This window comes from Aquarana catesbeiana, linkage group LG04, assembly GCF_042186555.1.
Source record: "Aquarana catesbeiana isolate 2022-GZ linkage group LG04, ASM4218655v1, whole genome shotgun sequence".
Taxonomy (NCBI): Eukaryota; Metazoa; Chordata; class Amphibia; order Anura; family Ranidae; genus Aquarana; species Aquarana catesbeiana.
Genome location: NC_133327.1, coordinates 398919544 through 398944428, shown reverse-complemented (window position 1 = coordinate 398944428; position 24885 = coordinate 398919544). Strand labels below are relative to the sequence as shown.

General features: G+C 42.6%; 1 protein-coding gene across 1 annotated transcript in view; it reads right to left on the bottom strand.

Moving 5' to 3' along the window:
* LOC141141527 (uncharacterized) overlaps positions 1 to 24885 on the bottom strand; it is a 97096-nt gene that overhangs the window by 38782 nt on the left and 33429 nt on the right. The window contains exons 6-7 of the mRNA XM_073629130.1: positions 17493 to 17647; positions 16697 to 16859 (exon numbers count right to left, since the gene is read on the bottom strand). Of these exons, the coding sequence (XP_073485231.1) occupies positions 16697 to 16859; positions 17493 to 17647 (318 nt within the window). The remainder of the gene's footprint in view (positions 1 to 16696; positions 16860 to 17492; positions 17648 to 24885) is intronic.

Here is a 24885-nt window from a genome sequence, read left to right as displayed (position 1 = left end):
CAACTCTAAAATCCTGGTTGAAGAGTCCGCAATGTGGCAGAGTAACAGTGTGCTTTGCCAACCTGCCCTCACAGCTATGGAAGCTGAGGTCTTATGGTGGATGCAGCAAGTGCTGACTGACCTTGATGATCCTGTTTCTGCATGGGATGATCTTGGATGGAGGAATGTACCTGTCCGGCAGCATGCCAGAGAATCGGCAGTGGAAAATCTGGAGATTGCCATCCCCAAAGCTGAAGTGCTGACAACAGGGCAGAGCTCTGATAACCTCTGCCCAGCACCGATAGCATCTTCTGGGTTCCACGGACAGGAGATGGTGAACCTCTATCCCCAGACACCAGTTGCAGAGACAGGGGATTTGATAGACTTTTCTGCAGAAGAGCTGGTATCAGGGCCAAACTTCACTGTGCTCTTCCCAACACTAACAGCAGTATCTGTGGAGTTGCAAGGAACTTCCCCATCTGAAGTGCTGGCCACTAGACAGAGGTTCCAAGACCTCTGCCCCACACCTGTGGCAGTTCTGGAGGCTCAGGGTGAGAAAGTGGCGATCACTTCCCAGTAGCAGATACAGGGGGAGAAGGGAGAGAAGGTGTTCATTGTCCCTCCCCAACAGTCGGCCAGGGTGGAGAAAGCGGTCTTTCCTCCCCAGCAAAGATCGTGCACCTGGAAGATGGTACCATAGACATGTTGTCACAGAAGCCAGATGAGGGAACGGAAAAGGAAGCAGCCAGCACACCTCCCCAATGGCAGCTACACAGTTTGGGAGTGGAGGAATCCAGCCTCCTGCCCCAACAGTTAGCCGAAGTGGATGATGTGGAGTCCCCAGCAGAAGTTCTGGCAACAGGGCAGAGTGCTATCAAACTCCGTCCAGCACCAGCAGCAACTGTGGAGTTCCAGGGAGCTGGGGCAGTCAGCTCATCTCTCTAGCCACAGATTACAGAATGTATAGACTTAATGGACTGTTCATCAGAGGATGTTATAGATTATGCATCACCTGCTCAAGTACTGGCAGCAGGACAGAGTACTGCAGACCCCTGATCCACACCCGTGGCAGTTTCAGAGGCCCGAGGTGAGAAGGTGATGGTTCCTCTTTCCCAGTGGATTTCAGAGATGCAGGGAGGAGAAGCAGCCATTTCCCCTCCCCAACAAGGGTTTGTGCACCTGGGAGACAATACCAGTGAAAGGGAGTTTCAAAAGCAGACGGTGCCCCAGAATGATGACACCAACCCAGCTGAAACGCTGGCAACTGGACAGAGAGTCCAAGACCTCTGCCCCACACCTGCGGCAGTTCTGGAGGCCCCCGGTGAGGAGGTGGCGGTCACTCCCAAGCAGCAGATCAGGACCCAAGGAGAGAATGCAATCGGCACCTCACAACTGCAGCTTGATCTGGTGTCGGTGGGTGAGTCTGCTGTCTCCCCTAGCATAAACCCAGCAGAAGTACTGGCAACCAGGCAGAGTGCTACCAACCTCTGCCCAGCACCGGCAACAACTACAGAGTTCCAGGGAGCCGGGGCTGTCAGCCTCCCTCCCCAACAGTTAGCCGGAGAAGATGGTGTGGGGTTTCCAGCAGAAGGGCTGGCAACAGGGCAGAGTGCTGCTGGCCTCTGCCCTCAACTAACAGAGGATGGATTTCCTGTAAATGTGGATGGGACTTCAGTCTCCACCTGTATACCCCAGGGATGCTGGGCAGTCGACCCAGATGCCCAACAGCATGACGGACTAAGCCCAGCCACCCTGTCTTCTCTCCTGCAGCTAAAGGGACTCCAGGGGGAAGGACCAGTCTGCACCTCCCCCCAGCAGCAGGTATGTTCTATGAGAGAGGCAGAGGTTGGCTGGATGAGTAATGCTCTGTTTGGAACAATTTGTTTGGGGTACTGTGTGGGTACAGGCATTAGAGGACTGGAACTATGGACTAACTTCGGAGTCAACCCGTCTGTGGTCTCCTCCTGTGTTAGTCTTCTGCTGAAAGGGGAGAGATGTAACAGGATGGCCCATGGAACCCAGAATCCCTTGGAACTTTGGGAAACCCTTGTTTCAGCTCCCCATGCACCTCTTATGCCTAAGTCACCCTGTGCCATCCTAGCACAAGGTGACTGAGAAAATATATCTTGGATTACTTAAAATTAATAGACAGTAATATTTTTCCACAGTATCTCCCAGGATATACAGTGGGGCAAAAAAGTATTTAGTCAGCCACCAATTGTGCAAGTTCTCCCACTTAAAAAGATGAGAGAGACCTGCAATTGTCATCATAGGTATACCTCAACTATGAGAGACAAAATGTGGAAACAAATCCAGAGAGTCACATTGTCTGATTTTTGAAAGAATTTATTTGCAAATTATGGTGGAAAATAAGTATTTGGTCACCTACAAACAAGCAAGATTTCTGGCTCTCACAGACCAGTAACTTCTTCTTTAAGAGGCTCCTCTGTCCTCCACTCATTACCTGTATTAATAGCACCTGTATGAACTTGTTATCAGTATAAAAAGACACCTGTCCACAACCTCAAACAGTCACACTCCAAACTCCACTATGGTGAAGACCAAAGAGCTGTCGAAGGACACCAGAAACAAAATTGTAGACCTGCACAAGGCTGGGAAGACTGAATCTGCAATAGGCAAGCAGCTTGGTGTGAAGAAATTAACTGTGGGAGCAATAATTAGAAAACAGAAGACATACAAGACCACTGATAATCTCCCTCGATCTGGGGCTCCACGCAAGATCTCACCCCATGGGGTCAAAATGATCACAAGAACGGTGAGCAAAAATCCCAGAACCACACGGGTGGACCTAGTGAATGACCTGCAGAGAGCTGGGACCAACGTAACAAAGGCTACCATCAGTAACACACTACGCCCCCAGGGACTCAGATCCTGCAGTGCCAGACGTGTCCCCCTGCTTAAACCAGTACATGTCCGGGCCCGTCTGAGGTTTGCTAGAGAGCATTTGGATGATCCAGAAGAGGATTGGGAGAATGTCATATGGCCAGATGAAACCAAAGTAGAACTGTTTGATAGAAACACAACTCGTCGTGTTTGGAGGAGAGAGAATGCTGAGTTGCAACCAAAGAACACCATACCTACTCTGCAAAGGGAACAGGACGACTGATCCGTGTACATGAAAGAATGAATGGGGCCATGTATCGTGATATTTTGAGTGCAAACCTCCTCCCATCAGCAAGGGCATTGAAGATGAAACATGGCTGGGTCTTTCAGCATGACAATGATCCCAAACACACCACCCGGGCAACAAAGGAGTGGCTTCGTAAGAAGCATTTCAAGGTCCTGGAGTGGCCTAGCCAGTCCCCAGATCTGAACCCCATAGAAAACCTTTGGAGGGAGTTGAAAGTCTGTGTTGCCCAGCGACAGCCCCAAAACATCACTGCTCTAGAGGAGATCTGGATGGAGGAATGGGCCAACATACCAGCAACAGTGTGTGACAACCTTGTGAAGACTTACAGAAAACGTTTGACCTCTGTCATTGCCAACAAAGGATATATAACAAAGTATTGAGATGAACTTTTGATATTGACCAAATACTTATTTTCCACTATAATTTGCAAATACATTCTTTCAAAAATCAGACAATGTGATTGTCTGGATTTGTTTCCACATTTTGTCTCTCATAGTTGAGGTATACCTATGATGACAATTACAGGCCTCTCTCATCTTTTTAAGTGGGAGAACTTGCACAGTTGGTGGCTGACTAAATACTTTTTTGCCCCACTGTCTGTAAAGACTATTCTTGGTTTGTTTGATTCTAAACTAAACAAGTTAGTTGAGAGAGCTGATCACATTGGCCTCTGTACAATGTAGGAGATGGGCGCTGGAGCTCCTGCTATTGTGAGAAGGTCTCCTGTGTTTATAATTATGATAATGTATAATCTACTGTGTGAAGCTCGGTGACAACAAGTCTGACCTGTAGTGAAATCCTGATTAATCATAACAATGCTCAGGAGGGCATGGAGTCACATCAGCTGCTTTAAGGGATTAGTTAATTAGCTCATGTTAATTAGGTTTCTGGTTACAGATGTATTGTTAGAGTAATATGAGCAGGAGGGGGGACCTCCTCTTCTACTGTATATAAGAGTTGTATTTTGGTTCTAATAAACAGTCCATGTTCAGCAACTAAACAAGTATCATCTTGTTTTGTGCTTGTGAGCGGTTGGAATATCTGATCTATATTCAGAATGGGAGGAAGCGGTATATGACGAAAGCACTCAAGAGGAGTGTGGGACGTTTTGTTACAATAACTTTTACGCAAACCAATCAATATACACTTATTGGGATCTTTTTTTATCATAGACATGTAGCAGAATACATATGGACAAAATGTCTGAAAAAAATTATTTTTACAATTTTTTTTTATTGGATATGTTTTGTAGCAGAAAGATATTGTTTTTTTTTTTGTTTTTTTTCAAAATGTATCATTTTTTTTTCATTTATATCACAAAAATAAAAAAGCCAGAGGCGATCAAATACTAAAAAAACTATTTGTGTGAAAAAAATATATAAATTTTGTTTGGATACAGCCATGCATGACTGCGCAATTACCAGTTAAAGTAGCACACTGCTAAATAGTAATAAATGGCCTGGTCATGAAGGGGTAAAATCTTCTAGAGGTCAAGTGGTTAAAGAGACTTAGAAGAGATAAAGTCCTTATAAATCCTGTAAACTGCTCTGTTACAGGATTATATAATGTGCAGTGTCTGTGTTTGTGTGAAATTATTGTGCAAAATACCTTATTTATAGCGCCGCTGGGCGCTCACATGACCCGCCGAAGCTCTCCTTCCACAGTCGAAGCACTGCAGAGGGACGGGCCAAGATTCCCCGCTGACGTCAGCTGGGAGGAGAGAAGGCGGGCAGGAGGAGGTCACGTGAGCACTCAGTAGCGCTGTAAAAAAGGTATTTTGCACAATAATTTTACACAAACACATACACTGCACATTACAATAACAGCGGATTACAGGATTTATTAATGTTGACAGGCAGGGAGGGAGGGGGAGAAATGAGAGCAGCGGGCTGGTGGAGGCACATAAACTGACCATGGTAATCATGGATCAGCAGCCATGATTACCGTGGTCAGCACAGATGGGGACAAAGCAACTGGCAGGACCAACCAGGTTTTTTAGAACATAGAGAGGGCTGAATGACACAGCACAAGCACTGTGCTGTCTATCATGCTTTAAAGGACCAGGATAACAAAAATGTTAGGGTTACAAACACTTTAAGTGTCCTCCTGTAAATGATCAGTGACTCTGGAGTATCCCATACTACCTTACATCCCATCCAAGTTCCTCAACAATATAACACCTAAAATATATCCCCTAGACTGATTATTAAGCCAGAATGAATGGATTGTCACTGTGCCTGGCTACCTCTGCACTGATTTGGGAAAAAAATGGTAAATTTACAGGGGCTTATAGGGTGTTAGTGCTACATACTGTATATGCTGTATATATAATTTTTCGCACATACTACTGCATACCTATGCTTGCTAAAACAGAAACTGGATGTGATGTGGATCATGACTGTTATTTTACATGTTTACATGTTTAATATTCTAAAACTCCATCTGTTGCTTGGCAACCTGAGAGGTCAATGTGAGTGGGAGTCAAGAGAGAAAGCAAGAAACACCTACTGTATGTGTCCCTCCCATTTAATCATTTGCCAATGCAATACAGAAAGAAGAAAAACAGCTTGTCATTGGAATGATCTTGAGCACTAACACATTAAACTCTTGAAATCTTCTCATATCTCAATCTCCTAATACGAATATTGTATTGCATTGATGTTGTAGTATATGGTAACAAAGCAACTGAGGACAGGTCCATAACACACTTATTTAGTTTCTAACTTAATAAAAGGGCTGGTCTGGGTTTTGCAATACTTGTCCCTAAAAAATCACTCATAACCATCACAACATAAAGGACCATTTCGATTCAGTTTTCATAATCTATTATTTAGGGTGCTGTTTAACCACTTGCATATTGGGCACTTTTAGCCCCTTCCTGCCCAGACCAAATTTTCAGATTTCAGCCCTGTCACACTTTGAATGACAATTGCTTGGTCATGCAATGCTGTACCCAAACAAAATTTGTATCATTTTTTTGAGACAGATCGAGCTTTCTTTTGGTGGTCTCTAATCACCACTGTGTTTTTTATTTTTTGCAAAACAAATGAAAAAATATTAAAAATTAAAAGAAAGAAAAAAAATAAGTTTTTAGTTTCTGTTATAAAATTTTCAAAATAAGTAATTTTTCTCCTTCACTGATAGGCGCTGATAAGGCTGCACTGATGGGTACTAATAGGCTGCACTAATAGTCACTGATTGGCTGCACTGATGGGCACTGAGGCAGCACTGAAGGGGCACTGATGAGACGGCACTGAAGGGGCACTGATGAGACGGCACTGAAGGGAACTGATAGATGGCACTGATAGATATCACTGATGGGCACTGACAGGCAGCACTGATGGGCACAGATTGGTAGCACATGTGGGCACTTTTGGGGCTGCATTGATAATCCTGTATAATAATAATAATCAGGAAACTGATGATCAGTGCCCTGATTATCAGTGTAGATGTCCCCTGTGTGGATTGCTGGTTATTGGCTCTTTTCTGCTCATGTACGGTCAGCATGAGGGGAGGACTGCCGATAACCAGCAAATTCTGTTTACACTGTGATCAGCTGTGATTGGACACAGCTGGTCACATGGTAAAGAGCCGCTGTTATTGGCTCTTTACCCCGGTCCAAAGGACACAGCGATCACAGATCTGTGCTTATGTACACCACAAGGGGCGCACGGGAAGTGTGATCAAGGGAGGACGTCCATAGACGCCCTCCCGGCAATGTGAGCACGTGTTGCAGCCATCTTTCGGCTATAGTGCGGGCGGGAGGTGGTTAAGCTAATATTTATTTAGGGATGACATTTACACTTGGTTAGATAGCCATGCTTTATAGTTTAACCACTTGACCTCCAGAAATTTTTATCCCTTTCATGACCAGGCCATTTTTTGCTATTCAGCACTGTGCTAATTTAACTGGCAATTGTGCTGTCATGCAACACTGTACCCAAATAACATTTTAATCTATTTTTCACACAAATAGAGCTATATTTTGGTAATATGTAATCACCACTGGGTTTTTTAATTTTGTTGCTATATAAAGGAAAAATACCGAAATTTAAAAAAAAGAAAAAAAAGAAAAAACACATTTTTCATTTCTGTTATAACATTTTGCAAATAAATAATCTTTCTTCATAAATTTAGGCCAAAATGTATTCTGCTACAGTTCTTTAGTAAAAATAATCCAAATCAGTGTATATTATTTAGTCTGTGTGAAAGTTATAGAGTCCACAAACTATGGTATATACTGTACAGTATATATTTGAATATTGATCAATCCTGATGTACTCAGTATCTATCTCATTTCTTGAGGCCCTAAAATGCCAGGAGAGTAGGAATACCCTCCAAATGACCCCTTTTTGAAAAGTAGACAGCTCAAGGTATTTAGTAAGAGGCATGGCGAGTTTTTTGAAGTTGTCATTTTTTTACACAATTTTTTGGAGAATGAAGAAATCTTTAATTTGGAAAATTAAAAAATTAAATACAATTTGTTTCTTTTTCGCTATTTTTTTTACATACTGGAAGCGACTCATGACTGTTTTGTTTACATTGCAATCATGTGATCACTATGACCAATGAAGCGATCACATGATACCCCAGCCATTCACAGTGGTCGGGCATCAAGCGCCATGATCCCTTGTGTCCACCAGACACAGTAGTTATGGGATCACGCCACTGCGTGCCCCAGTGGGTGCGCTAGTGCGCATTTGCATGACTGGGACACTAGGTGAAAATAAACATAAAAAAGCCTAATTAAAGGGAAGATTATAAAAAAGAAAATACTAATGCAGTCACCACATCTAAGGATTGGTAGATTGTATGGATTGGTGGATTGTATAACAGTGTAAATTTGCTGTCCCCTCAAAATAACTCAACACACAGCCATTAATGTCTAAACTGCTGGCAACAAAAATGAGTACACCCCAAAGTGAAAATGTCCAAATTGGGCACAATTAGCAATTTTCCCTCCCCGGTGTCATGTGATTTGTTAGTGTTACAAGGTCTCAGGTGTGAATGGGGAGCAGGTGTGTAAAATTTGATGTTATCACTCTCACTCTCTCATACTGGTCACTGGAAGCTCAACATGGCACCTCATGTCAAAGAACTCTCTGAGGATCTGAAAAAAAGAATTGCTGCTCTACATAAAGATGGCCTAGGCTATAAGAAGTTTGCCAAGACCCTGAAACTGAGCTGCAGCACGGTGGCCAAGACCATACAGTGGTTTAACAGGACAGGTTCCACTCAGAAGAGGCTTCGCCATGGTCGACCAAAGAAGTTGAGTGCACGTGCTCAGCGTCATATCCAGAGGTTGCCTTTGGGAAATAGACGTATGAGTGCTGCCAGCATTGCTGCAGAGGTTGAAGATGTGGGGGGTCTGCCTGTCAGTGTTCAGACAATATGCCGCACACTGCATCAAATTTGTTTACATGGCTGTCGTCCCAGAAGGAAGCCTCTTCTAAAGATGATGCACAAGAAAGCCTGCAAACAGTTTGCTGAAGACAATGTCCTGTGGTCTGATGAGACCTAGATAAACTTATTTGGTTCAGATGGTGTCAAGCGTGTGTAGCGGCAACCAGGTGAGGAGTACAAAGACAAGTGTGTCTTGCCTACAGTCAAGCATGGTGGTGGGAGTGTCATGGTCTGGGGCTGCATGAATGCTGTCGGCACTGGGGAGCTACAGTTCATTGAGGGAACCATGAATGCCAACATGTACTGTGACATACTGAAGCAGAGCATGATCCCCCTCCCTTTGGAGACTGGGCTACAGGGCAGTATTCCAACATGATAACGACCCCAAACACACCTCCAAGACGACCACTGCCTTGCTAAAGAAGCTGAGGGTAAAGGTGATGAACTGGGCAAGCATGTCTCCAGACCTAAACCCTATTGAGCATCTATGGGGCATCCTCAAATAGACGGTGGAGGAACGCAAGGTCGCTAACATCCACCAGCTCTGTAATGTTGTCATGGAGTGGAAGAGGACTCCAGTGGCAACCTGTGAAGCTCTGGTGAACTTCATGCCCAAGAGGGTTAAAGCAGTGCTGGAAAATAATGGTGGCCACACAAAATATTGACACTTTGGGCCCAATTTGGACATTTTCACTTAGGGGTGTACTCACTTTTGTTGCCAGAGGTGTAGACATTAATGACTGTGTGTTGAGTTATTTTGAGGGGACAGCAAATTTACACTGTTATACAAGCTGTACACTCACTACTTTACATTGTAGCAACGTGTAATTTCTTCAGTGTTGTCACATGAAAAGATATAATAAAATATTTACAAAAATGTGAGAGGTGTACTCACTTTTGTGAGATACTGTATATACTGTGTATATCCTTTTCTATAAGTGATCACATAACCTCTCTTCTCAGCTGCATAAGGGGCCTAAAAAGGTGGCGGTGGAGAAGCAGCAGTACACTGATATTCCCAGTGAATGGCTGCGCAGGGATGTGTGTCAGTACAATCTGCTCATTGAAGGACTGGCAGGCTGTGATTTCAGCACAGCCATAAAACTGACCACACGGATGGATGTGCTCTCATGTCCAGCATCGTCAGTTTGAAATAGGAAAGCATTAACACCAGGTATTTCACATAGAGGAAGCAATACAAAGAGAACAGGATACTTTATAAAACAAGTACTCGAGTACATACTACAGCAGACACATATCAGGAATATGAAATGTTGGGGCAACATAATCTTTAACACTGCTTTAGGATTACATCTGCTTTACAAGAAATGTATTTGCTTTTCAGTTTAATACACAAACTATATTTTTGGGTATTAGTGGGTTACACTCCTCAGAACAGCACTGAACACAACATGCAAAAATGTCTATATTCAGCACTGAAGTGTACCTAAAAATATTTGAAAATGTTAATAGCCCTATACAGAGCCAGTGTCAGAGGGCAGCAGCAAAACTTCAATAAGTTAGATTTTATTTGTAATATTTATTTATTTATTTATTTCAGGTACTTATATAGCGCCGTCAATTTACGCAGCGCTTTACATATACATTGTACATTCACATCAGTCCCTACCCTCCAGGAGCTTACACTCTAAGGTCCCTAACTCACATTCATACATACTAGGGACAATTTAGATAGGATCCAATTAGCCTACCAGCATGACTTTGGAGTGTGGGAGGAAACCGGAGTACCCGGAGGAAACCCACGCAGGCACAGGGAGAACATGATGAGAACATGAACATAATATGCTTTTTTTCCTTTTTTTGCTGACCAACTCTGGAGCCACAAGTAACAGAAACCGTTTAACATCTTATCTTCCAGTGTGTTGGTAGAATGACTGCATTTTTGCTTGCACATGATTGGATGATGGAAGTCAGCAGAGATTTTCCTCATTTACTAAGTTCTGGAGAAACTGCTCTTGCAGAGTGCAATTGCACTTTGCAAAGTACACAGTCTATTTGCCTTTAGTAAATCAACCCCTATGTTCCAACAAGGGAATACTCACATTTACAGGTTTAAAACAGAAAAAAAACTTCAGGCAAACGAATAACCAAACCGGTTCTTAGGAGGAGGAAAAAAAAGGAACACGGCCGCCGGCTTGGAGCAAAGATTTATGGGAGAGGGGTCCTAGAGGGGAGGAGTGGAGGCAGGGTTAACCCACAGGTATGCTGCTATGGAGTCTGTCAGGAAAGGTATTTATAATGTTTTTTTATGTATAAACACAAATGTTTTGCTTTTCATTTTTATTTTAAACTGGATTGTTTTACAAGGTGCTGTTTTTAAGATTAGCGCAATTTTTTATTTATTTATGTTGGTTTACATATACTTTAACCCCCGATTAGCTGTCACTGAAGAATAGATGCCCAGATCATAGTACCTGTGCATGCATGTTTAGTACATTTTCAGAGCATCCCCTTTTTCTGAAAACCCTGGTCTCTCTTTTTATATCCTTTTTGCCAGTGAGGCCACCCATCAATTTGATGGCCACTAGGGAGCAGAGGTTGGAAAGGGCAAGCCACAGCAGGACCATGTGACATCACGCTTGGAAATAGCATAGCGACCATTTTAACTGATCCTCTCCAGATGTCCATGCTTAAGGGGAAAATGTTTTAATTGAGAATTTCTGCTTGCTACCTTGTACACTGGATTTAAGTGCACTCTGTTTGTGAGTATCTTTTTCAACTTCTTATTTAATAGTTTTATTGAACGTATTACACTATGGAAAGTCTTTTTATTGTTTCATACTGCTGAATGCCATGCACCTAAAGGCACCGTTTGAAGACCTATTCCCAACTGTTCCTTGGAAGATTGCTGCAATTTTACACACCCAGGTGTCTGGGACAGCTTTTGTTGACCTTACCACTGTCTAAGTTGACCGAGGTAAGCAGCAGAGGAGACTGGTGGTGGATACACAGAGGTGGAGCACTTATGCATGTCGTTTTTGGACACAAGAGATCTGGAATTCGAGCATGATAAATGTTTTATGTTTTCATGCATTATTACATAGTTACATAGTAGGTGAGGTTGAAAAAAGACAAAAGTCCATCAAGTCCAACCTATGTGTGTGATTATATGTCAGTATTACATTGTATATCCCTGTATGTTGTGGTCATTCAGGTGCTTATCTAATAGTTTTTTGAAACTATCGATGCTTCCCACTGAGACCACCGCCTGTAGAAGGGAATTCCACATCCTTGCCGCTCTTATGCCCTGTACACACGATCGGACATTGATCGCACATTCCGACAACAAAATCCTTTGGATTTTTTCAGACGGATTTTGAGCCAAATTTGTCTTGCATACACATGGCTGCACAAAGTTGTCGGAAAATCCAATCGTTCTGAAGTCGGGACTATAAACGGGGCAGTAGCCAATAGCTTTCGTCTCTTAATTTATTCTGAGCATGCGTGGCACTTTGTGTGTCAGATTTGTGTACACACAATCGGAATTTAAACGATCGGATTTTGTTGTCGGAAAATTTTATATCCTGCTCTCAAACTTTGTGTGTCGGAAAATCCGACGGAAAAAGTCCGATGGAGCCCACACACGATCGGAATTTCCGACAACACAATCAGATCGCACTTTTTCCATCAGAAAATCCGACCATGTGTACAGGGCATTACAGTAAAGAACAATCTACGTAGTTTAAGGTAAAATCTCTTTTCTTCTAATTTTAATGAGTGGCCACGTGTCTTGTTAAACTCCCTTCCGCGAAAAAGTTTTATCCCTATTGTGGGGTCACCAGTTCGGTGTTTGGAAATTGAAAGCATATCCCCTCTCAAGCGTCTCTTCTCCAGAGAGAATAAGTTCAGTGCCCGCAACCTTTCTTCATAACTAATATCCTCCAGACACTTTATTAGCTTTGTTGCCCTTCTTTGTACTCGCTCCATTTCCAGTATATCCTTCCTGAGGATTGTTGCCCAGAACTGGACAGCATACTCTAGGTAAAGCCGGGCCAGAGTCTTGTAGAGCAGGAGAATTATCGTTTTATCTCTGGAGTTGATCCCCTTTTTAATGCATGCCAATATTCTGTTTGCTTTGTTAGCAGCAGCTTGGCATCCCATTGCTGAGCCTATCATCTACTAGGACCTTTAGGTCCTTTTCCATTCTAGATTACCCCAGAGGTCCCCCCCCCCAGTGCATAGATTGCATTCATCATATTTTTGCCACCCAAATGCAATATTTTACATTTTTCTACATTAAACCTCATTTTCCATGTAGTTGCCCACCCCATTAATTTGTTCAGATCTTTTTGCAAGGTTTCCACATCCTGCGGAGAAGTTTTTGCCCTGCTTAGCTTAGTATCATCCACAAATACAGAGATTGTACTGTTTACCCCATTCTCCAGGTCATTTATGAACAAAATAAATAGGATTGGTCCTAGCACAGAACCCTGGGGGACCCCACTACCCACCCCTGACCATTCCGAGTGCTCCCCATTTATCACCACCCTCTGAACTCGCCCTTGTAGCCAGTTTTCAATCCATGTACTCACCCTATGGTCCATGCCAACAGACCTTATTTTGTACAGTAAACGTTTATAGGGAACTGTGTCAAATGCTTTTGCAAAATCCTTCCTTTATCTAGATGGCAACTCACCTCCTCATAGAAGGTTAATAGATTGGTTTGGCAAGAACGATTCTTCATGAATCCATGCTGATTACTGCTAATGATACCGTTCTCATTAATAAATCATTAAATCTTGTATATAGCCCCTTATCATCCCCTCCAAGAGCTTGCATACTATTGATGTTAGGCTAACTGGCCTGTAATTCTCAGGAATGTATTTTGGGCCCTTTTTAAATGTTGGTGCTACATTGGCTTTTTTCCAATCAGCTGGTACCATTCCAGTCAGTAGGCTGTCAGTAAAAATTAGGAACAATGGTCTGGCAATTTTACTTGACCGAGTTCCCTGAGTACCCTCAGATGCAAGCCATCTGGTCCCGGTGATTTGTTAATTTTAAGTTTCCCAAGTCTAATTTTAATTCTGTCCTCTGTTAACCATGGAGGTGCTTCCTGTGATGTGTCATAAAGATAAACAGTGCAGTTTTGGTTACTGAAGCCCCCCGATTCCCTTGTGAAGACTGAGGAGAAGAATAAATTCAATACCTTCGCCATCTCCCCATCCTTTGTAACCAGATGCCCTTCCTCATTCATTATGGGGCCAATATGGTCTGTCCTCCTTTTTTACTGTTTACATACTTAAAGAATTTCTTGGGATTTTTTTTGCTCTCCTCCACTATGTGTCTTTCGTGTTCGATCTTAGCTGCCCTAATTGCAACCTTAGAATTCTTGTTACATTCTTTATAACGTCTGAATGCTGATGATGATCCCTCAACCCTGTTTCTTTTTTTAAGGCCTTCTCCTTTGCTTTTATATGCATTTTTACATTGGAGTTAAGCCATCCAGGACTTTTGTCCGCCCTTTAAATGTATTACCCAATGGGATGCATTGGCTAATGCCCTTATTTAATATGCTCTTAAAGCAAACCCATCTCTCCTCCGTGTTCTTTGTTCCTAAGATTTTATCCCAATTCATGCCTTCTAGCAAGGTTCATAGTTTAGGGAAGTTGGCTCTTTTGAAATTCAGTGTCTTTGTATTCCCCTTATGTTTCCTATTTGTGTGATTTAAACTGAAGCCAATTGACCTGTGATCGCTGTTTCCTAAATTGCCCCATATTTCAACATCTGTGATCAGGTCTGTATTGTTGGTAATCAGTAGATCCAGTAACGCTTTATTTATAGTTAGTGCGTCTACCATCTGAACCATAAATGTGTCCTTGCAAGACATTTAGCAACTGGCGAGCCTTAGACTAATGGTTCCCTCCGCCCAGTCTATGTCTGGTTAATTAAAATCCCCCATTATGATAACACTTCCCATCCTTGCTGCTAATCCAACTTGTCATAGGAGATCCATCTCCCCCTCCTCCCTCGGGTTAGGGGGCCTATAGCATACTCCCAGTATTATTTTCCCCTTAGCTTCATGCCTTTGGAGTTCTACCCATAAGGATTCCACCTCCTCCCAAGATCCCTTAGTGATGTCATCTCTCACATTCACTTGTACATTATTCTTGATATATAGGCATACCCTTCCCCCCTTTTTATCCTCTCTATCCCTTGAATGGTTGCCAGCCAATCATGAGAGCTGTTGAACCAGGTCTCTGAAACTCCCACAAAATCCTCATACAACAGTAGCTCTAGTTCACCCATCTTGTCCTCCAGGCTCCTGGCATTGGTGAACATGCCACGTAGTTTAGACCGGTTGCATATTATCCTCTTATTGGGTGTTCCGAGATTGCAACTAGGACTTGTTACTATACTTATCTTGGGTTTATGTGCTTTAGTCAACCTACCACTAATGCCCCCAATACTACCCTCTGAAATATGTTCCACGCTGACTATCTCTACCTCTGGGCCCTCCCCCCCGTCGCCTAGTTTAAAAACCCCTCTAACTTTTTGACCATCTTCATTCCCAGCTGATCTGCACCCTCCTCATTTAGGTGCAATCCGTCCCTTCTATAGTACTGGTGATCGACTGAGAAGTCGGCCCAGTCCTCCAGGAACCCAAACCCCTCCTTACTACACCAGCTCCTCAGCCACTTGTTTACTTCCCTAATCTCCCTCTGCCTTTCTGGTGTGGCTCGATGTACTGGTAGTATTCCTGAGAATATTACGATGGAGGTCCTTTTCCTCAATTTAGCCCTAAAGTCCCTAAAATTGTTCTTTAGGACACTCCATCTTCCTCTGACTTTGTCATTGGTGCCAATGTGCCACTAACTGTGTTTTTTTTAACTCACCACTTAGTCCAGTTCCACTTGGTCTAAGTTCCAGCAAGCTCAAAGATGAGCAGGCTCACAATGAGTTCTACAGAAAGTTCTATAGGCCTCGAGCACCTGTAACCAATTAACCACTCCCGCTAATTAGTAGGCTGAAGGAAGCAAAGAAAAAAAATCTGTTTAAAAAGTGACAGAAAAATGTGTTAAAAAGCTACAAGGAAAGGCCCCAAAAAGAACCTAAAAATGCAACCCAGCAATCACCAGCAGTCAAAAGAAAAACTTGTTCACAATCTCCACTCAAGGTCCCCACTGTTTAGCTTCCAACATCAAGGATGCCTCAAGAAGAATGTTGTTTTACTAAAATGCACTATTTCTAATTTTCAATTTTTGCACTATATATGGACAGCACATTGTTTTCCTTATATATTTATGGTTTTTGGCACAAATGTGCGTCCACAAGGGGATTGTGTAAACGCTATTTTGAGGCACCTATAGGAAAAGTTTTTTTATTTTTTTATTTTAATTTAGTGCAATTTCTTCACTTCAGTGGTGTTGTGCTGTACTCTTTGTGACTTTGATTTGAGGACCATGAGTAAGCTGCGTGTTGTTTACCTAAAGGTATGCATAGCCCAAACTTTAATTTTTTAGTTTTGTAAAGAGAGAAATTTTAGAATTCTTGCCAAGTTTTGGGGTGTTTTTTCTGTGTTATCGCTGGGGAGATTTACCCTCTGTATTTGGGCCTGTGTGGATGGTATTTTGTTCACCTCAGATGGGTTTTGAACTCTCATACAAGTTTATGGGAATGCAAAACCCTCTTGAAGCAGGTCAAATGCAGGTCAGGTTATATGCACCTGTCACTTAATTGCAGCTGATTTCAGAAGCTTCTGAAACTGATGTCAAAATGAGGTCATCGATATGAGCCCAAACCCCATCAACACAGGCTCTTTGTGATAGAGATTATTGTCACTGTGGCAAAATGTCATGGGCAATCCAAATATTTAGAGTTTTCACTAGAAGTATAGAGGGGGGATCTTGCAATGTTCCAGTTACAACTTTCTAAGAGGGGATTTCCTCTCACTTTGGAGAGATTTCCTCTCACTTCCTGTTGTATCCCCTGGATAGGAAATGAAGTGATTCTCCGCAAGGGGAAAGAGACAGCAGAAAATAAACTGACAGGGGTTTTCACCTTTCCCAATCACTCAGATTTTCAGGCAAATTGGGTACTTTGTCAGTCACAGCCAGGCTATGAATTTTGGAAATCCCACAGGTCCAGTTTAAGGAACACCTGATTAAAGTTTGTTCATACTAGCATTTGCTGCATTGATCTTACCATTTCCAGTTGTTTGGTAATATCCAATAACTGAGCCTGCAATACACTATTTTCACTAGCCAAGGATGCACAGTCATCCATCATTTTCTTTCTTAGAACACGGTCCTGTTCAGACTGCAGATCTTTCTCTCGAAGCTGTTGGTGAAGGAAGCTTAGTTCATTCCTATAAGTGAAAGTATAATGGCATAATTTTGTAAATATGCTACCCTTCAAGGCAAGTAGGGTGACATTACCATCTTTGTTGCTTAAGAAATAAAGTGCAATCCCCTTGCATCAGTCTGCTGACTGGGCATGAGGTCAGCTCATTACTGTAAGCATGTTCCTTATGTTAGACTGACAACAGTGCGCAATGCAATAGAACCTGAGACTGACTGACACTGATGCTCTGCCCTTTTTCAGTCTGAATATTGCACTGCAGAAGGTTACATGAAGTTGATGAAATGAAGGCAGATTTAGGTGCTAATACCTGCTGTATTTAACCCCTTTATGCTCAGAGGTCATTAAAGCCTAGTTGTCAAAACCAATGCATATTTATAAAGCAGTGAATCTGAGATAAATAAGCCCCAATGACTTATTTGTCTACCTAAATTTTTCATTTTTTTAAAAATACAAATATGCCATTCCTTCTTCTGAGATGGTCATTTTGTTTATTTCCCATGTTTATTTAATAATGGTCTTAGTTTGATTTTAGTTTGTGTGTATCTTGGTGATCCATGTGAAAATGTGTTTCTGCAATATACAGTATGTACAATGTACACACACAGAATACCTGTATGATGGGGACAGAGTTTTGTACCTTAAATCAAGTGTCAGTTGGCTCTTGGTTGTTGCTGTGTGTTTAAGAAGTTTATCCTCCATTTCATGCCTGGCTGAATTCACCTTCAGCAGCTCAATTCTCTTCTGTGACAGCTGGTTTTCCATCTCTTTCTGATTTTCCAATCTTTGCTTTAGCTATTCAAAAAGAAAAAAAAAAAGGGACACGCTCAACAGGACATTGACACCAGAAATTTTCCAAGTTTTAAGAGCTGGTGAATGTTTACGTGTACTTGTAACCTTAAAGTGGTTCTTCGCCCTTTTTAAAAAAAAATGAAATTAAAAATACAGTAGCTGATGACTTAAAGCGGGATTCCGGCCACTATAATTTTTTTTTGAAAGTCAGCAGCTACAAACACTGTAGCTGCTGACTTTAAATAAGTAGACTTGCCTGTCCTGGGTGCCCGCGATGTCAGCCGCCCGAGGCTGACCCGTCCCTCGGCTCTCGGGTCCCGGCACCGCCATCCTAAGTAAGGGAAACAGGCAGTGAAGCCTTTCAGCTTCACTGCCAGTTTCCTACTGCGCACACGCAAGCGGCGCAGCGATCTGTGAATAGCCTTGTGGTTTTCTGGGAACACACACAGTTCCCAGAAAGCAACGGGGCCACTCAGCTAGGAGCAGAACACGCCACGGAATAGAAAGAGGCAGATTAGGAAGACTGCCTAGCAACAAGGGTTCAGGTAAGTTTAAAACATTTTTCTTTTTCAAATGTTTTTTTTTTATTTTCTTAAAGATTTTTCATGCCATTTTCTATTTTAGGGTGGCCCTCCACTTTAATTAAATGACACTCCCCTGTCCAGGAGTCCATCTACATGCTCACCTGAACCACTTCTTTAGGTCCCTGGCACCAGCATGGTTACTGTGAGCAGCCGGCATTTCTATGCAGATTCACAGCAGGCTGCCCACTAAACATGAGCAATCCACGATGAGCCATGACATGTCCCAGAAAGTTCTGGATGGGGGAGGGTGATGAGAGAATGTCCGGTGGTTTGTTGCCGCAATCTGACCAGAAGTGGGAATGGGTACCTGTCAAAACCACTATGCCTGGCCTTATACACAGCAATTTTCAGGCAATGCCAACCACTTTCAACCAGCACCTGTTATCAGTAGGTTGCAGTGATCCTTTTGCTTCTTTTTGGGACTAAAAGATGGTAGCTGGTTAAAAGTGGATGAATTTGTTGGAAATTGCCATTTGTATGACTTTCATTGGAGCTAAATTTATGGATTTCTCAAGTGTGATTTCTCCACAACAATCAGTTTTTCACTTTTTTATGGATTTCAATATTTGTTTATTTCTATTTGTTCAAAATCATAAATATACAAATGTACCATTAACTGGACCAAGCATTATTGCCTCTGTAGACTTAAATGAGTCAGGCATCATGCATGTACAAGGCTGTTTTAATATTTGCCTATTCTTGCAAGACTAGCATTTTAAAAATAGCCAAGCGTACCTAGTGGTGTACACTTTTGAATGATAAACAATTATAAAGATGCTCATACAAAGGCCAATGATCCAGATAGGTCATCTAGTGTGACAGTTATCCCATGTGTAAAAAACAAAGGACTGCCCCACTAAATTCACATATACATATAGTACTGTGCAAATGTTTTAGGCAAGTGTGAAGAAATGCTGTAAAGTAAGAATCCTTTCAAAAATATATACATACCGTATATACTCGAGTATAAGACGACCCGAATATAAGCCGAGGCACCTAATTTTACCACAAAAAACTGGGAAAACTTATTGATTCGAGTATAAGCCTAGGGTGAGAAATGCGCAGCTACTATAAGTGGAAAAGAGGGTCAACAATGCCCATTTGCAGCATCACTGTGCCCATTTGCATGCCTCACTGTGCCCATTTGCAGCCATAGGTCTCCAGAACTTCAAACTCAGTAGTTAAGGGTTCCTAGATGCCCCCTAGCTGCAGCCAAGATTTGGGGTCTCTGGACCCAAAGGGTCCCGAAATGACTGCAGATGGACACAGTTGACCGAGTTTGGGGCCCCGTATCTCGGGGCCACTTGGTGCTAGGAACCCCCAATTTGGTGTGCAAACCCAGTGGAACTAGCACTACAACATATCAACAAAGCTGGGGTTCCTAGCACCAAGTGGCCCCGGGATATGGGGCCCCAAAGTCGGTTCGGAGAATGTTAAGCACTTTTCTGCAGCAGAGAAGGACATTTTCCAAACCAACTTTGGGGCCCCGTATCTTGGGGCCACTTGGTACTAGGAACCCCAGCTTTGGATACGTTGTAGTGCCACTGGGTTTTCACACCAAATTTGGGGTTCCTAGCACCAAGTGGCCCTGAGATACGGGCCCCAAAGTCGGTTCGGAAAATGTCATAAATGTCAGAAAAGCGCTTGACTCGAGTATAAGCCGAGGGGGGCATTTTCAGCACACAAAAAATGTGCTGAAAAACTCAGCTTATACTTAAGTATATATGGTATTTTAATTGTTTATTTTTATCAATGCAAAGTGAGCAGAAGAAAAATCTAAATCAAAGCAATATTTGGTGTGACTACCCTTTGGCTTTAAACCAGCGTCAGTTCTTACATTTGCACACTTTGTACACTTGCACAAAGTCAGGGAATTTGTAGGATTAGAGTCAGGTGTACGATTAAACAATTATACCAAGCAGATTCTAATGATCATTAATTTTATATATACTGTAGTTTTAAACAAAGTCATTAACTGAAACAGAAACTTCTATGTAGGAGGCTTAAAACTGGGTGAGGAGGTGCCAAACTCTGCTACTAAGGTGAGGTTGTGGAAGGCAGTTTCATGTCACAGGTCATACACCATGGCAAGACACAAAGTAGTTATACTGCATCAGCAAGGTCTCTCCCAGGCAAAGATTTCAAAGCAGACCGGGGTTTCAAGATGTTCTGTTCAAGCTCCTCTGAAAAAGCACAAAGAAATGGGCAACGTTGAGGAACATATACGCGGTGGTCGGCCATGGAAACTTAATGCAGCAGATGATAGACACATCATACTTACTTTCATTTGACATCAGAAGATGTCCATCAGTACAGAACTGGTGGAACCCAGTGGTAACCAAGTACACCCATCTACTTTCCGGAGAAGTCTGACCAGAAGCGGTCTTCATTGAAGAATTGTGGCCAAAAAGCCATACCTCCAACATGGAAACAAGGCTTAGCGACTCAACTACTGTTTGAAAGCATTGGAACCGGATGGAGAAAAATGGCAGTAAGTGCTCTAGACTGAGGAGTCAAAATTTGAAATTTTTTTTTTTTATAATTCTTTTATTCTCAAAGAGCAAGTGCAATTAAAACAATCAATACAAAATCTAAACTAATGGTCAACAAGTACAATCCGCCCCCACTTGTAGTCCCACCACTGCACTCCTGGACAGATTAAATCTAATACCTAGAGCTGCCACTTGGATTAATGAAGTGTGTGACTAGTATTTTATCCCTCTATTCAAATTACACAAAAAATAGTGGAAAAAATAGTGGCGCTTAAAATAAAAATACTAAATGTGCTAAAGTGAAATAGAAATCATCTATCTCAAAAAAGTAAAATAAATGTGCTACAAGTATTCTTATCACCCTATAACAAGTGAAAGCAAATAATTCTTTAAACAATGGTGAGCAACAATACTGTGCTTAATCTGCTAATATCACCCCCTGTGACAAGTGAAAAATTGTTTTTTTATATACATATATACACTTTGTGTTAAAAAGTCCATAAGCAAAGAAAAAAATTAAAAAATTCAATGAAGTTATTTCAGTGGAGTGATTCCAGTGCAATCTTCTTCTATTCATCCACCACACCTATGTGCCAGTTATTTCACTCCCCTCAAAAAACGCACTCACCAGCTTAAATTTGCCTCACACTCTCGTGTTTGGCTAAATACGCCTTAAACCACACAGAAAGGGTTAAACATATTCTCCGAACTCCAGCCATGTATATAAGGGATCTCTCCACATGTAAATGATAAAGAGTGCTCCAATAGTATGATAACGTAAAACCAGTTTATTAAAACACTTCGTAATCTTCCACCATTACTCTCACATAAATCAAATGCAAAGCAAGCACAAAACTGCCACTGCAAAGAACTACAATGCAGGTTTAAAGTGATGTATTGCAGTCGCGGCGGACCCAAGGTGTGCTGTAGCTGTTATAATCTCACCCACTCCTCAGACCCGAGCTTCCACTTCCTGGTGTAGCGGATCACGTCACACGTTGATGATTGCCGTACAGCCACGCCCCAACATGTTTCGTCGGACAGACTTAATCATGGGATTGGCTGTACGGCACGGAAATCAATCCTTATATACACTTCATACCACTAAAGGGCGGAAGTATCTATTCTGCGCATGCGCCTCCCTCATGTCCCCATTCCCGCAATACATCGACATTACATCTTTATCAAGCAGTTACAGGCACATTATACAAGGAACATCACAGATGCAAAATCATTTATATCACTATACATGCTTTATACTCATTATAGCAAATGAGTGCATTGAAACACATGCCATACATTGCCCTTTATAGGCGCACACTTCTAGAACATGCAATAACGTGCCAAATTATGTTTCTCCTAAAATGGACTATATGAAATGGTTGAAATCAAACAATAATAAAAACTTACAACTATTAACCTCTCTCTGCTCCCCACACACTCAAAGTGTCCGATGCAGCATATACATATATATAATCAAAAACTATCACTGATATAAAATTCCAGCTATCCTATCTATTAGAGCAAATTTGATCCAATCCATTAACTTCCAAATCTGTTGTATGCAGTCAAAAATTATTAATAAAACAATTGAGGTCTACTTTAATATTCAACCCTCTGGGAAAGAGACATTTGAGCAGAAAAATCCATTGGGTTTCCCTTTGAGATAAGTCCCTCACCCGATTTGACCCTCTCCAAGATGGATACACACAGTCTATTCCACAGAATTGTAGTACACATGGGTCTTGGTCATGTTTTTCTTTAAAATGCAGGGATACGCAATGGTATTTAAAACCCTTTTTTATGTGTGCCAAATGTTCGGCAATCCGAACCTTTAAAAGTCTTTGGGTGCGCCCCACGTAGAATAATCCACATGGGCACCATAAAAGGTACACTACATGTGAAGAGTTACATGTGATGAATTCCTTTATTTCAAAGGTTTCATTATCAATATTCATGATTTTGGTCATGCCTCTGTTGCTCACTTTTACTGTTCTGCAACAAATGCATTTCCTACACAAATAAAATCAATTTAGATTGATTTAGATTTAGATCTGAACAGCAGTATACAGGCGGTCCCCGGGTTACAAACAAGATAGGGACTGTAGGTTTGTTGTCAAGTTGAATCTGTTTGTAATTTGGAACAGGTACATTTTTTAAGTGTAGCCCCAGCCCAAAAATCTATTTTTAAGCTTTTTGGATAATATAGGGCAGGGTTATCACCCCTGTAACATTTTTTTTGCTGTCTGTGCCCCTGTTCAGAAGATTTCACCTCACTTTCTGTCCTAATGAAAATTGGGTTTTGAAAATTTTGGGTTATTAGGGAAACAAGGATTTGTGATAAAGCATCAGTGGAGACACCTTTTTCCCATATTAACTCTTACAGGAGAGAATTTCCCTTCCTAGGGGTAGATTTCCTCTCACTTCCTGTTTTCTACCTCCGTTTGCAAGTAGGAGTCGTTTGTAAGTCGAATGTTTGAAAATAGGGGACCGCCTGTATATACTATACGGCCTGCCCTATACACTCTGTGGAAAATTGGGGCTTAGGTGTTGGTGGTACCAGAACACTGTAAGCCCTCACAGTTACTCTTGGTGGGCTCTGAAATGGGCCCTGCTGTGAAATATTATATCAAGAATTGTAATTACATGCCCCTGTTAAACAGGGGCAGAAAAATTGGGCCTTAGGCGGTGGTGGTGGCACAACACTGTAAAGCCTCACAGATACTTTTGTTGAGCGCAGGAACAGGCCCTGCTGTGAAATATTAGATCAGAAATTGTAATTACACGCCCCTGTTAAACAGGGGCAAACAAACTGGGCCTTAGGCAGTGGTGGTGGTGCCACAACACTGCAACCCCTCACAGATACTCTTGTTGAGCGCAGGAACGAGCCCTGCTGTTAAATATTTGATCAAAAATTGTAATTACATGCCCCTGTTAAACAGGGGCAGAAAAATTGGGCCTTAGGTAGTGGTGGTGGTGCCCTGAACCGAAAATATTCTTAGAAGCTATCATCATGAAAATTGAGGAGGAATAGGATAGTCACTCAGCATATGCAGTCTTCAAGGGATCCCACATCCATAGAAAAATCAATCGGTTACATCAGCATCAGGTGCTTGGTAGCTGGTGATCCAAGACTGATTCATTTTTATGAATGTGAGCCGATCAACAGAGTCTGTGGACAGGCGGACTCTGTGATCGGTTACAAAGCCTCCAGCAGCACTGAATGTGCGTTCAGAAAGAACGCTGGATGCAGGACCTCTCCTCCATCCTCTGCTCCCTCTGCGAAGGCTGGATAAGTTCTGCAACTGTACCCTTGTAACATGGATCAAGAAGGGTTGCCAGCCAGTTATGATCCCTCTCCTTGATACCACGAATCCTAGGGTCCTTTTGCAGGCTTTGCAGGATCAGGGAGGCCATGCAGCGTAGGTTTGCAGGGGCATTCGATCCTGAGTCCTCTGGGTCACTAAGGATCACATGATCCTCAACCACCTCCTCCCAGCCACGTACAACTCCATGGGTTTCTGGGGACTGCAAACGATCCCTTGAAGACTGCTGCTGATGCTGCGTGTTATCCTCCACCTCCGTGCTGACACAATCTTCCACCTCTTCTTCTTCCTGTGTGATTGGCGGGCCTGCAGGAATATTAGTATCTGGATAAAGGGGGCCTTGAGAGGTAAGGAAGTCCTCCTCTTCCTCCCGCTGTTCTGCCTCAAGTACCCTGTCCATTATTCCACAAAGCATGTGCTCCAACAGGAAGACAAGAGGGACAGTATCACTGATGCATGCACTGTCACTGCTCACCATCCTCATGGCCTCCTCAAAAGGTGACAGGACAGTGCATGCATCCTTGATCAGTTCTTGGGCAGGCTGCATTCTCTTTGAATGTCAACCAGCCGAGCACTGGCATTATATGACCTGCGGAAATGACCACAGACTTTCCTGGTCTGCCTCAGGAGATCCTGTAAGCCCGGGTACCTGTTTAAGAACTGCTGCACCACCAAATTCAGGACGTGAGCCAAACAGTGAACATGGGTCAAGTATCCCTGTCGGAGGGCGGAGAGGAGGTTGGTGCCATTGTTGCATACAACCATTCCTTGCTGAAGCTGGCGTGGCATCAACCACCTCTGGGCCTGCCCCTGCAGAGCTGAGTCTGGCCCAGTGTGGC